The 15,857-nt window shown below is 34.1% G+C and overlaps 1 protein-coding gene across 5 annotated transcripts in view; it reads right to left on the bottom strand.

The window, feature by feature from the left end:
• LOC143246327 (netrin receptor UNC5C-like) overlaps nucleotides 1-15,857 on the bottom strand; it is a 94,175-nt gene that overhangs the window by 38,263 nt on the left and 40,055 nt on the right. For all 5 annotated transcript variants that reach the window (XR_013025916.1, XM_076492863.1, XM_076492864.1 and 2 more), the window contains one exon: nucleotides 2,312-2,476. Coding sequence is in view for 4 of the 5 variants with exons in the window: in XM_076492863.1 (XP_076348978.1) it covers nucleotides 2,312-2,476 (165 nt within the window). In the remaining variant the exon portion in view is untranslated. The remainder of the gene's footprint in view (nucleotides 1-2,311; nucleotides 2,477-15,857) is intronic.

Raw genomic sequence — 15,857 nt, 5'->3', positions numbered from 1 at the left:
TGAATTTGCTGCGCGTAGGGGAGTAAAACAAAGTTCAAGAGGTTGGACATAGATTTGACTTTTACGGAGTTATGAAGCGATGAATAGCGTCAGAAACAGTTCTGTATTATCAGTTTTTCAAGTATCTACACATTTTCCAAACGAAAATTGTCATTTTTGATATTCTTTACTTTATTTATTGAGATTATGTTATTTTCATGTTTATATGATTTATTATACCCTTCCAACTGACATCCTTCCTTGAGAAAAATCGTATTCCAAAAAATGTTTTTTATGGCTTCAAAAAAAGGAAACAAAAGTGAACACCACCAATGAATGGTGTATGATAAGGTAAAGTGTAAGCTCTTGAGGAGCTAGTTAAGTATTACCATTAATTAGCATGATGCCTATGCACGTTGCTCACCAATAACTAAATGTCTTTTATCTTTGGCACGCATTTGTCTTTGGACAAGAAAAAATATTCAACAGAGATAACTATGGAAGGCTGCAAATTGCTCATAGCCACCAAGCATTGTCATCTCTACTAATTGCTGGCATCCCAAGTGAGCACTGGCGCCACGGGTAAGCGGCTGGTATAAATAATTTATTTGTTGTTTTTCAATACTGAGACATATAACAATTATAAACAAATAATTCAGGTACAAGTCTATTACACAATATTATTTATGTTTTATTTTCAGAGGGCATTTACTTTTTACATATGCTATTCTATTATGCTTATTTCTCATATTTACTTATTTAAGATCTTTTCTTTTTCTTCACATTGCAAAAAATTATATATGATTCGTACTTGACAGTTTTTATTTTTATTCTGCGTTCGGTTTAACTCCTTTCATGTTTCTAACGTTGTAAGCGATCATTTTGTAACGGGTTTACTGATGTATATATTTATTTTGATATCTATGTTTATTCCAGTTTCATGCATATTTAGAAATTTATGTAACTTTTATTGTTAAATGTGTATTGCACAAGTCCGTCTGTTTTCTAAATTTGTAGGAGATTCTCAAGCGTAAGAGTCAACAATGTACTAAGTGTGTATTAAATAGTAACGATTTACTGTATCATTGCCAACTGAACTTTCTAAAACGTCATCTAAAAAAAATCGACACGCCAAAAGACAGTAACAGAATATTGTTGGTCTGCTACAATCATGCTACAGCATCGGAAGCTATAATTGTGATAAATGTTTATTAGTCAGAAAATTACAGACATTTGGCGAAGATTTCGAACATTACAAACTTCAGTGAATGAAGTTCTGATGTCAGTATTTCTACAAAAGATCGCATACCTTTAGCGAAAAAAACTCACATGTGAAGAGCAGAGCTAGCTAGCATTTCCGTCAAGTGAAGTGTATTTTGCTCGTCGTGAACCTAAACAGTCGATAAAATATTCAGTTCCAGACCGGATAGAAGACTGAATGTTGTTTGTGAATTTCTAAATTATTTTTTATAAACAATTATATGTAATAACTGTTATTATAAATTGTATTGTTGTTTGCATATTAAAATATATTTGTGTTAAGAAATAAAATTGTGTGTATCAATCATAAATATGATATACATTGACATTCAATTAGACTTTCCGGTTATTTGAAGTCGTAATACGTAACAGTTTTCACTAAAAGCTGTACTCATCCCTACAAATGATATTTAAATGTAATTTTTGGATCTCAGTTCTTATTTCCACCCACTTTCGATAATAATTATGGAGAATGTGTCCAGCATACTTTGCGAATTATTTTTCATAACAGTGTCTATTCTTTCGCATTCTAGCCTATACAATTCTAAATACATTTTTAAAAGATTATTACACTTACTGGAGAACAAAATATAATTTCTTTAGTATGGTTATTATATGTGTACAAGAGCACTCAAAGTAACTTGAAATTTCCTGCAAACAACACAACTGATAGGTTATTTTAATTTGAAGAGCAAAAACTCTCAACAAAACATACTGACATATAAGACCTCAATGTACCTGAAGTATATTCCTATCTCTTGAGAAATACATCGAACTCTACGTCCAACCACCTTGAGAACTCTTCATTCCACAACATCAAGAGCACCAATAACAGACAATCGAAATATAGTGTTTGAAACTACAATCAAATAAATTAAAAATAACTCTTGAGAATATCAGATGATGATTTCCAAGACGTCAACTTACTTTGTACAATAGTTATTGTTTGTGTGTTTTCCCACTGGAGGGCTAATAGTTATTATTCACCTTGTATAGCACGGTTAATAAGAAATAAAAATATGATAAAAATCTTAACATCCGCTAGATAATGCACTTAACATCTCACAAGTACCTCGGCACATTCCTCCTGTACAATTTGCAGTCATCAAATCCTTGCCTTCACAATAACGACCACCATTAGCTGGTTTAGGGTTAGAACACTTCCGACGTTGGTGATGTCTACAATCTAAACCACAGGTTGACCACGACGACCACGATGTCCAAAGACCATCTATTGCTGTAAAACGAAAATAAAATATTTTACTAACCATGAACCAGACATATAAATATGACGATGTAACAATAATGTTAGATGTCATTGTCTCATAAATCCTGAATAGTAACATATATATATATATATCGTAATACACAGCACACACTGATGAATCGCTTTTAGTATTATCAAATCGTTTTATTTTCTTGTGGACAACATAGATTTTGTTTGTTCATTTTAGAGCAAAGATGAACAACATAGATAATGATCAATTTATGATAATTATGTTTACTAATCATAAGCTATTTTGTTACTGTCATCTCTCTGATCGTTTTCATTAAGCTTAATCTGAGAATAATTTGCTTAATCTGAGCTATTGTATGCACAACGATGTATAAATATGTGTAGTAGAAATTTGTATTTATCACACAAATGGGCGTTTGATAATTTTCTTTTTACTTATGGAAATGTTCCAAGCGAAGGATATCACTTTTAATGAATTACTGTACATACGTATAGTATGAGATTGCTCTATCATGTGAACGTTGTTAGCGAATGACATGTATTTTAACGAGTGACTGTTTATATATGTATATATCACAGAAGGTTTGCATTCGTTCCTATATGTACTTAGTCGCATTAAAAGCTCAACTCAACATTAAGCACGAAATAAAACTTCTCAGAGTCGTGTTCGAAGCAGTTCTGTACAATATGGACCTTCTCGAAAGCCGTCTTTAGGATAGTATCTGAAACTTTAATCATCCATCATGGCTGCGTGGTTTGTAGTTTCAGAGCCAGAGTTGATAGATGTGTAAACAGCGGCTCTGTTCGTCTTTGTAACATCTAACCGTTTCTATAATCTCTTATTACCTTAGAATGAAACGAACCGCGTTTTGTTTTTTTATCAAAACACTTGTTGCGCATTTAAGAATTGTGCCAACTTATTCTTAAGACTAAATACCAGAATTCTTGAAAAAATGACTTTCAAATGAAGTTAAATACGTGAGTAAACTCTTCTACAATTAAGTAGTGTCATGTAAACAAAATAACGAAATTATAGTTCCTAAACCTAAGATACTTCTGAAAATTTTTATTATATTTGAAATATGGTTTTACTTATATTAACTAATAACTATGATAATGACCTTATAACCTAGAAAGTATGTTTAGGAAAAGTTTTACTGACAGTAATAAAAAAAATTAAGATGAAGAAGCAAGATGGTCAATTTAACATGCTGTTTCTGGAAACTTTTGACTTTAAATTTCTAATGACCGCATATATACACTAAGTATTCCGTCACACGTTTCAGATATAAACAAAATTCCTTTTCAGTTTGTATCTGTGTATCTTTATAAAATAAGAAAGCTCGAAAATAACAAGAAAATTTGGTTTCTAAAGCAGTAAAAAAACAAGAACACCAAAAGAAAATAATTCCCGTGGCTCAGCAGTAAGGATGGAGGTCTACATCGTTAAAATTTGAAGTTTAATCTTTACCGTGAGCACGGCAAAGATAGCTTATTGTGTGTTGTGTTTTTGTCTTTAATTTCGTGCAAAACTGCATGAGGGCTATTTGTGCTAACACTCTCTCATTTAGCAGTGTAAGACCAGAAGGAAGGCAGTTAGTTATCACCACCCACCGACAATTCTTGGACTATTCTTTTACCAAGGAGAAGTAGGACTGACCGTTACTTTATAACGCCCATGCGGATGAAAGGGCGAGCATGTTTGGTGTGATGGAGATTTGAACCCACAACCCTCATATTACGAGTCGAGCACCCTAACCACCTGGTCATAGCTTATTGTACAGTTTACGCTTAAACAAACAAAGAAGTGAGAAAACACATCCAGAAAATGCATACAATGAATTAATGAAGGCGATTTAAGCCCACACACACACATATATATACTCTTCAAAAAAAGAAACGCAAAAGGCAAAGTATGAGACACATTGTTAACAAGTTTATTCCGGGTAGTTCTGTATGACATGTGTAAAACTTTGCACATTCACTGCTGAACATCTAAAGTCTGCAAATGCGAAGTCCACGCTCACTAGGTGAAGTTTAACGTCACTCAACGTCAATAACGAGTATGTCCCCCGTGAGCATCAATAATTGCTTGGCATCTCCTGCCCATGGAAGCAATGAGATGACGAATCACATCCTGTGGAATGGCTGTCCACTCAGCCTGCAAAGCTGCTGCAAGCTGAGGTAGAGTCTGCGGTTGAGGTTGTCACCGTCGCAGACGTTGGTCCAACTCGTCCCAAAGATGTTCGATGGGGTTTAAATCTGGTGATCTGGAGGGCCAGGGAAGAACGTTGATGTTGTGGTGTCTCAAGAAGACAGTGGTGAGTCGGGCTGTGTGAGAACGGGCGTTGTCATGTTGAAAAACGTCGTTGACGTTCACCATGATGGGTTGCACATGGGGCCTAAAAATCTCGTAGACGGTTGCGTACGGTCTGATCGAAAATCCTACACAGCCCTGGTATGATTGAGGCAGTAGACGTCGCAGTGGTGGTCCTATCCCGAAGGTGACGTAACCGGATGTTGCGATTTTGTGCGGGCGTGGTCAAACGAGGTCTGCCAGATCGTGAACGGTCACGAGTTGATCCATGTTGTTGGTGACGATTCCATAGCCTTGTGATGGTGCTTGGGTGGACATTCACAGTTCTGGCAACATCTGATCGATATTCGCCTGCTTCCAATCGACCAATGGCGTTGTTGCGTTGTGCTTCAGTCAGTCTTTACGTAACTGTATTGCGTGTCGGTGGCTTAACACTGAGCTATGGAAACCGAAAACCCGTCACTTTTATAGGGATTTTGCACATGTTGCACTTGCAGAACATGCAGATCTCTCAAACAAATTTATTGGACACGAATGCGTTTTGGCGAAAAATCCGATGTTTTCCTCCGTTTTCAAAGTGCACTACTTTTATTGTCATTTATTGTCAGTGCCTTATCACGTGTAACATCACATACTCTGAGCTTGTAACGTTATTACATATATTTCTCTTTAAAATAACAAAAATATCCCTTTTGCGTTTCTTGTTTTGAAGAGTATATATATATACAGAATGTTGTAATTTCCTTTTTCACTATCATATTAAACTCATATATAACCCCCTCTAGAGTATTGCTATAAATAAATATATGTGACAATAAGTAAATGTTTTGAGAAATTTATATGCAACTGCATCAGTGTACTTATGATTAATTAAAAATCCTAAATTGTGCGTATTAATTTCCATAGTTTGGAAATAAATGTGTGAATAACTATATTACTTAATGCTTCTTACTATACGAGAGTGCAGTCATCCTAAAACATTTCATTTAATTATCTCTTAATGTGTGTGTGTGTGTGTTTTTCGTCTACAAAGCTACAAAGTGCTATCTGCTCAGCCCACCAAGGGGGATCGAACCCCTGATTTTAGCGTTGTAAACCCGGAGACACAACGCTGTACTAGCGGGGGGCATCTCTTAACGGCTTAAGGATTTATGCTCGTGTGACAGGTAATAAGCAAGATACAAATAATTATACGACACCACAAATGTTAATATGTTTATATCTTTAAAAACCTCACACTGTAAAATTTTCCTGTCCACGAACTTTTATAGTGAAAGAGTTTTTATATTTTGAAAATTGAGAAAGTATTTGTTTGAATGTTTACTATAGAATAGGCTTTCTATGTTTTACCTCCCCGCGGGTATCAAAAGTCGGTTTTTAACATTATAAGTCTTCAGACTTACTGCTAAGCCTCTGTAGGGCTCTAAAAGAGTGACTAAGATTTAAGAGTGTAAATATTTATTTTCTTTAGCTATAGATACGTGTTTTCAAATACAATTATGCTTTCAAGTGACAAAAAACTATGAAAATATTAACAGTACAATCACTACAAAATATCAAAGTTCAGAATACAAAATATCCTGCTCAAACTCGCATAGGGATACAGCATTGTAAAAACAACTTATCTCTACAGGTGCGGAAGACAAGTTAACTAACTCGATGGAAAGTTAACTAGCTCGATGGAAGAAAGCAGAGAGGTGTTATAAATAGAGTTTAGTCAAACTGGATTAATGTTGCAAGTGGTGTACCTCAAGGCTCAGTCTTTGGACCATTGCGCTCTTTCATTGATTTACATTAAATGACAGATAAATGAATGGTCAATAAACTGTTTAATTTTATTTGTGATATCTAGGACATGGGTTTTGCTGGCTGTAATGGGTGTTGCTAGCTGTGATGGGTGTTGCTGGCTGTGATGGGTGTTCCTGGCTGTGAAAAGGATTCTGCTTTATTTGAAAAGAGGACAAAATATTACTTTATTTTTTTAGTTAAGCACAAAGCTACACAATCGGTTATTGTGCTCTGCCCACCACGAGTATCTAAAGCCGGTTTCTAGCGTTGTAAGTCCAAAGATATATCGGTGTGTCACTCTGATGGATCATTTCATTAAGAATTACACTTCACATGAAGGTAATCTGAACTTAAAGTACAAATGTAAAAAAAGAAAAAGGTTTATTTGAAGTTAAGCACAAAGCTACACAATGTGCTATCTGTGCTTTGCTCACTATGGCATTCAAACCCGGTTTCGAGCGCTGTAAGTCTGGAGACATACTGCTGTGTCAATGTGAAGGAACAATTTAAGATGATTATATATTCAGTAAATCTACTTGAGTCTCATAGTATAAGTTCCTCGTTTTAGAACCATTCATTAATTTCATTGTGTTTATCAAACTAAACACGGACAAAAAGTAGAAAACACACACAGATCCACCTAAACTTTGCACATTTAAGTCTTCTCACGTTCAAGATTCGAATTAATCAATTGTAACTGGTTATCAAGTGTAATTAGAATTCAAAACTCTCTACTTTTATCTCCTTGCCTAAGCGCTGAAACTATGTATTATCACACAGACTATTTCAGTCGAATTAACTCATCAAGATAGAGCGAATTCAGCTAACTCCATGTGTTCCTGGATATGGACGAAAATATGATGAGTGTGTGTTTCAATTTGTTAGCAAAATAATAAAAAACTTCAACTACCTTATTTACTTCTCTTTCCAGTCCAATCTATGTAATCCAAATACTTCAACCACTTGACTTACATCTTTTCCCAGTTCAATATGTATGATCCAGATATCTCAACCATCGAATTTACGTTTATTCCCAATCCAATCTATATAATCCAAATATTTCAACCTCCTGACTTGCGTCTCTTCACAGTTCGATCCACATTCGTGAATAAAAATAAGAGTAGTCTTCAGTTTAGTACGTACAAGTTTTTATTGTTATTGTTTTTCTTCATAATATCTTCTAACTGCACGATCCTCATTGTTATTGAAGAATATTTTGACATTATTCGTTGATCAGCCAGTACAATAGTGCAACTCAGATACTTCCAAAAACTACTTTTCTTCCTTATTTATCACGGCCTTCGCCTAGCAGTGACGAGAAACATCTACTAGATAAAAGGCTTATATTTTTAAAGTGTAACTTGACCAATGTCCTTGACATTTTTTCAGACAATCTTTCTTTTTACAGAAACAGTAAACATTACCGGCAAATCCACTGGAAAACAATGTTTGCTCATAAGCATAAATTGTAAATTTAAGAATCTCCTGCTAAAAATACAGTGTTAATAGTGAGTAATAATAAAAAACAACGATTTATTGAATTTGACTTGAGTTGATTGCAGAAAGGCCTAGATATAAATCAAACACATGAAAGTGTTGAAAATAAAATATCAGCCCACTTGGTACAATTACTTCTTCTTCTTATATTTTCTAATGTTTCGTAGCTTAATATTTAATACGTAAAATTTATTGCTTATCCTTAATGTTTTCTGTTTCAATGTACAAGATATCTCCACGTAATTCATCTGCTGCTAATTAATTCTCCAGTGTAAAAAAAAAATGTTGTGGTAATTGATAACACAGAGTTTACCAGCGATATATAACAGTGACAACAACATTTACAACGACGGTATTGGAGCCAACAAATCAAAAGAGCTCATTAGAGATTAAAAACCAACACACACACACAGAGAAAATATACGCATGTAAGTGTCTTGCTGTTTAACTGAATGTTACAAATATTTAAACTATGAAGTGGCAAAAGTCATCAGTATTTAGTAATAATTTGAAAATTTACAAAATGAGAATTGTTTCGCTTGTGAATGATTTGGGAAAATTAACTCCAAGTTTAATTTTCAATAATGAAGTATCACCTCATTAATCACGAACGTTGTTCGTAAAAGTTTAAAAGTTGGGTTTTCACAGTGGGAAGTGGGAAGCAGTTTGTCTTAGATATACGGAGGCTGCAATTCACAACAGTCTTAATTAAGTTCTTTCACAGTTCCAGAACGAAAAGCATTTGTCATCTACACTTGATTTATTCGCATATTGATATACATGACACAGTCAGATTGTCTGGAGGAGCTGTGGTAAACAGCAAAACAGTTACCAAGAGAAACATGTCTTGAGTGTGACTGAAAGCGCAGTAATGTTATTTAATGACGTTTCTAATGATAAATGTAAATTTTAGCTTAAATAAAAGCACTGTATTATTCATCTTTTTATTGTGTAAAGCAATGCTCTCTGTCTTCCTCGTATGACCCACCATTGACACAGAACCGTAAAAATATACAAATACATACCAGTAAAAGATATAAAACTAAAACGTCTTTGTCTGGCGATAGAAAAACATAAGCTCTGTTCATTTACAACTTTGATGAAAACACAAGCAAACAGACATTTAGAAACATATAGACAGAGAGAGAAAGAAAGAAACAGACTGACAGACAGATGAATAAATTTATAACCGTATCATAAGCAAAATATTAGAGATTGAAAGGGATCTAAATTTAACAGGAGATATTTGAAAAGCATTAAAATCTGTCACCGTCGTTTGCAAGCTTAAACTCCTTAAATAGTATTATTTTTTTAACTCTCAAAACCTTCACAAGAAACATTATCATAAAAGTAACCTTTCTTTTCTAACCATAAAACCGATAACAAGTGGATCTTTTCTTGAATGTTTACTATCTGAAGAAGAATGGTGCTCTCTTCATGAGTATCGTAAATCTTACACACACACACACACATATAAGAATAGCTAATTCTTGGTATACGTTTCTTAAGTAATGGTTCACGAAGTTTAAAATAAGAGAGAAGATATAAACGCCCTAGGTCATAATCGTTTGAAAATAAATTTTTAATAATTAATATCTACAATCAGACATCATCTAGAAAACCTTACCCGTTCAAGGAAAACATAGTAAAAATCAACAACATATAAATAGTGACTTTATCGAACGGTCATGAAAGGCGTCTATCCCTCCATCTTTGTCTGTCCAAATACCTACTTTTACAATCCTGTGCTATGATTGTATTGTTCATTATTACTACCTTACGCTTCAGTCCATGTGGTCATTCTTAATATTTAACGTGTTTGTCTGTGTTTGAATTTCGCGCAAAGCTACACGAGGGCTATCTGCTCTAGCCTTCCCTAATTTAGCACTGTAAGACTAAAGGGAAAGGATACTCTTTTACTAACGAATAGTGGTATCGTCACATTATAACGCCCTCACGACTGAAAGAGCGATCATGTTTGGTGCAACAGGGATCGAACCCGCAACCCTCAGATTACGAGTCAAGGGCTTAACCACCTGGCCATGCCGTGCCCGTTTAGTATGTAGGTCCAAGTTTGTGTGTTTTTTTTTTATACCAAAGCCACATCGGGCTATCTGCTGAGCCCACCGAGGGGAATCGAACCCCCTGATTTTAGCAGTGTTAATTCGTAGACATACCGCTGTACTAGCGGGGGGGCACGTGATGCTGATTGTCATATTTTCTTGAAGACATATACGTTTGTTTCGTTGTTTTAGTTAAAATACCTGTGGTCAATATTATTCTCTTTTTAAGGGATGCCAATTGCACTTACAACACACGTGTACTTACTATAGAATTTTTCTAGACGATTATAAATACAATTTATTTAACACATATTTACCCAAAACTGCCCAAACCTGCATTACATATAAAAAAAACATACTTGAAAAAGTGTATTGGTATCAGAATTAACTTTACTGTTTAGTCTCGTTTAAGCTTCTGTGTAACCAAACAAAATATAATATTCACAAAAGAAAAGCTTACATTGTTTGATTATTTGTATATTTATACCCCCAGTAGCGCAGGAGAATGTCTGTGATTTCGACCGCTGGAAACCAGGTTTCAATACACGTGGTAGGCAGATCACGGATAGCCCGTTGTGTAGTTTTGTGCTTGATTATAAACAAACAAACAATTTTTATTTGCTTTGGATGTTATTGTGGAGCTATACAGCATAGGTTAACACAAACTGAGCATGGTGAAGTAATTCGTGTTGACGAGAAACACCCTTGAAGTAAAAATGTATCTCAGGACGGCTGGCATGGTTATTAACATTTTTACTAATAAAGCAGAGAAGAATGTTTCGACCTTCTCAGGTCCAGGTCATCTCTGGTTATGACCTAAAAAGGTCGATTTTTTGTTCTCTTTTTCATTAGTAAAAGTGTTAATACCCATGGCAGCCGTCCTCAGGTACAAGTTCGGCATGGCTTTAACAGAGAATCATGACTACGTAGAACTAACGAGTAGATTCGTTCAGGTAATCATCGTCACTCAGGAATTCAATATAACTGTAGTGTTTTGGATTAGTAGGTTAAGCGAAAAACAACTATTGTACAACACTCGTTGCCAGCCTGTGGACTAATATAATCGAATAGTTGGATTTGACTGTCACTACGGTAACACACCCTAGACCTGAAAGTTCGGAGTCTGATCGTTGTTGTTGTTTGGTGCAACATAACTCGAACCATAAACTCTTGTATTTACGATCCGGCACACTACCCATTAAAGCCATGAAATACGACCACTTTTACATAGTTCAGAAATGAACCTTGATGTTATGTTTGCTTGCAGATATTATATGTTAACTTTAATATGTTGATTAAAATAAAAGACATTTTCGACTGAAAGGAAATTCATAGTTCTTTTTGTTTTGATTTTGAATATACTGACCTTTATTTTCTGAAGGAGGGACACTTGTTATGAAATCCTTATCAGAAAATGATAATGGGAGCTTTGATCTACTAAGTGTTACAAACATGTGATTGAAAACGTTCTAAGCGTAACATTTTATCACGTGTTGATATTGGTTTCTACCAAATAATACTTACATTAACCATTTCATGAAAATGTGGACAGCTGTTATTGTTTGTTTATTATTATGCACAAAGCTACCCAAAGGAATTACTGCACTCTGCCAATTACGGGTATCGAAACTCTTTTTTTCAGTAATAAAAGTTCGCACACACACCTCCGTGTCACTGGAGGGGGGGTGAACAGTAAAGATAATATATATATATGCATGTATATATTTTTTGTTTAGAGCAAACTAATGTAATACTTTTGATCTTACAACATAGAAACCTCCCTCTGCCCTGTGGCTCAATAATAAGTCTAAGGACTTATACCACTGCCACATCAGGTTGTGATACTCGCGGTGACACAACACAAATAGCTCATCGAGTAGCTTTATATCGAATAAAAAACAAACATGAAACAGGCAGTTTTTAACAATGATTTTTGAAAGTAATTGTTTATGTATTCTCTACGAAACTTTCATTATTTCAGCATAGATAGCCTAGTTGCTATCCAGCCAACCAACCAATCTTTTCTTTCAAAAATTATGTGTCATTATATCAAATTGTATAAGTTTTTAAATGGTAAAGTATAAAAGTAAGGGTAAATGATATTATTGTCCGAGGCTCATTTAACACTTAAGTTAATTTTGTTTTTTTACGCATTTTAAGTATGCAGTTGGATGTTGTTTGCTGAATGCTTTCTTTTAAATATTGGATTACGTTATTTCATGTTATAAAAATAAATAAAGCAGTAAAACATAGAAACCTATCATTATGACACTAACTGGTATAAAAACATGACATCTGATGGGAAAAAAAGACATTAATTATTGATTTACAATTTTTAACTTGCATATCAGTCTTGAGAGGTAAAAGTGAATTTCTTCATTAGTTTATTTGCTGATAGAATAGAGGGAAAGCAGCTAGTCAACAATACTCAACTACAACTCTTAGGCTATCCTTTATCAACGAATAGTGAGATTGACCGTTACGTTATAACGATCCCACGTTTAATAGGGTAAGCATAGTCGGTTAAATAACTCGAACAAGTGATCTGTAAATTGACAGTCAAGCGTCCTAACCACTAGGCTCTGCCAGACTCTAATCTGTTGACAATCTGCACTTTATTTTCAACGCAAAACAAATCAGTTAAATATGTTTATTTTTGACATGTTCTTGATATAATTTCAGTCTTCAAGATTGAATTTGATCTTTCTAAGAGCAGTTTAATCTCTTTGCCTACCAGGGATCATGTGAGGATCTGGCAAAAAAAAATTAAAAGAAATCTTGGACTTCTGTTTAACAATTATTAACTTCAACATTAATGGATGAAAAGAAATCAAGGTTTTATGAATGAGTGCTATGTGACTTAGAGCTTTATGCGAATTTCACCTACATCAAAAGAGAAAAGATAAACATTCAAGATGGCGATACTCAGAAAATTTCCACCTGTGTTACATTATTTTCTTTTTGAGTAATACAACAGTATTAATTGATTAGTTCAAGAGAAGCTCCAATAAATACATACTGTATATAAATTTAAAACTTTATCTAACCTTGCAAGATAAATGTGTAAAAGGTAAAGTGCAGTAGATTTAATAACGAATAAGCAAAAACGTTAAAGCTGTTACTCACCAGTGTACACTTTATCCAGAAGCTTCCACTCTTAAAAAATAAAATAAAAATGCATACTATACAGAGCATACAGGAGATGCGCTAATACCTCTCCAGTTGTAGCTGTATTCGTTTGCTTCTCGATTTCGATATTTTTTTTCCAACACTTAAAGTCAACTCATTTTATTTCGATATGGTCAGTAGTTTTTTTCCACCACAGGCATTCACATATTTTGTCTCGTATGCCTCATCTTATTTTTCCTTTTCTCAGTCTATGCGAATATTTCTTCTATGACTCTTTTTTTCCACTTTATTGCTTTCTCTCTCAATCAACCTTTTTTATTTGGCATGTGGTCAAAACGAAATGACATCGCAAGGGAAACGAAATGATATCGAAGGGAATGTGCTATCGAGAATTCCTGGAATAAATACCTGAGATTATTGATAGGAATGCGTTTATGTAACAGAAGCTTTCTTTGTGGAGTACCAAGTATTCTTGTCCTTTTGGGATTTATTTCTCTAATTTTTCTTTATTTTGTTCATTTTTGCGTAAAATAACTCGAGTACTATCTCCACTAGCTGTAACATAACTTAGGAGTGAAAAACTACACGAAAGACAACTAGTCAACAACGCCCACCGCCAACTCTCAGGTTATTCTTTACCAACGAATAGCGAGATTGACCGTCACATCATGACGCTCCCATGGTTGAAAGGTAAACATGTTCAGTAGTGAAATTCGAACCCACGTATTTGTGGCCCGAATGTCCTAACCAACAGACCATCCTAGGCCTATTTGTCAAATTATCCTGTCTTAAAGTTATAGTTTGCGTCTATTACTAAGACTGCGATGTGAGTTATATTCTCGAAACATTTACAATAGTATTTTTAAAGTTATTTTATATTTTTATTTATATGCTGTACTAACTTACTGATGAAACAGAATATTTAAAGTCTGGAAGGCTTTTAAGCATTTACCTAACTTTTTATCTTTGGGTTTTCGGTCAGTTATAAATGTTTAACACGTTGTTAACTCAGTTAAAGGCACTCCTAAATCGATATATGTATGGTTTTACGTATTACATTTTCCAATAGTCAGAAACTGGATTAGATTGTAATTTAGATTTAAAATTAAATAAATGTCGATATATATGTAATTTACGATACTTGTCAACAAGACAAGTGCGGTTTTCTTTTATAATACAAATTTATTTTAATATAGAAACGCCTTTTAAAACTAAGATGTTACATATGTACACTTACAACAATACATTAAATATAAAACATTAACAAAGTATTACACAACTTCAGTAATCATGACAGTGTATAACACAATAAATACAAATAACCTTATATTATACAAATTACATAGTACATGAAAGTAAATCATACTCTTGTAATGTTAAACTCTAATTTAACAGTCATCTGTTTTTGCCCTCTGTTTGGCTGAAAACCGTCAACAGGTTATGATTAGTGTAAATGACAATATGTTGTTGTGATGCAGATATATGCTCATTGAAATGTTCTAAAGCTAACACTGAAGTTAATGTTTCTTTTTATACAGTAACGTGGTGACGATTATTGTTTATAGAAAAACAACAAAGAGAGTGTTCAATACCTTTGTTGTCTGTTTGTAATAGATTGGCACCAGCACCACAATCTCTGCCATAAACAGCTAATGCAAAAGGTTTATAAGAGTCAAGTGCCACAAATACACGGTACGTGTACAATAAAGGTTTGACTTTTTCAAATGCAGATTAACATGCTTTAGATCATTGAACTTTTTATTTTCCTTCGATAGATTTGTTAATAGTACAGCATTCTAAGCAAAGTTTTTGCAAAACCTTCTGCAAAAAACTCATGAAATTTTCTTCAATAATTCACAATACAATCAACAAACACATGACTGAAGGTTTTTCTCAAAAGATAGGATAGGTTTCAAAGGAATAACAGAAATTTTCAAATTAAGTTTTCCGACCAACTGACGGATATGAGAAATGTAACAAAACTGAAAAATATCTTGTTGAAGTTTTGGCTAAGAGAATGTCTCATAATTTTATCACATGTCTTGTTGACACCCAAATGACTTCCCATGGGAAGTTAATGGGCAAATCTCAATATTTCAGTATGATATGCTTTGAAAACAACGATTTGATGAACTACAGTCTATTAGTCTCAATTTTCTCATAAGCATTTTTGAAAACTAATCAGTTGGTTCTTTCTTCAGTTAATCTTTATGGAGTACATTTATATAGTAAAGAAATTTACGGTTCCGTTTCTTGCTCGACAATCAGTTTACTTTTAGGGAACGGAACTTCACTATGTCAACTAAATCTCTCAATTTCATCGTTGTCACTCACCGTGGAATCGTCAATAAGACAATCACCCACATGATCTTAGTTAGATCCAAAAAATGTCTGAAACAGACGTATGTTATATTGTCCTCTAAATTCATTGTCTATCATTTGTTTTTGGTTTAATTTCTTATCCTGAGCTCGAGTCACAGAACACGAGGGAAACACATTGAGATTATCATCATCAACAACAACATCATCCTTAGTTGAAACAGTGATCGGTTTCTTAACCAATTTGGGTTTGGCAACAACTTCTTCC

This window comes from Tachypleus tridentatus, chromosome 3 (assembly GCF_004210375.1).
Source record: "Tachypleus tridentatus isolate NWPU-2018 chromosome 3, ASM421037v1, whole genome shotgun sequence".
Lineage (NCBI taxonomy): Eukaryota > Metazoa > Arthropoda > Merostomata > Xiphosura > Limulidae > Tachypleus > Tachypleus tridentatus.
This window is presented reverse-complemented; position numbering and strand designations above follow the sequence as displayed.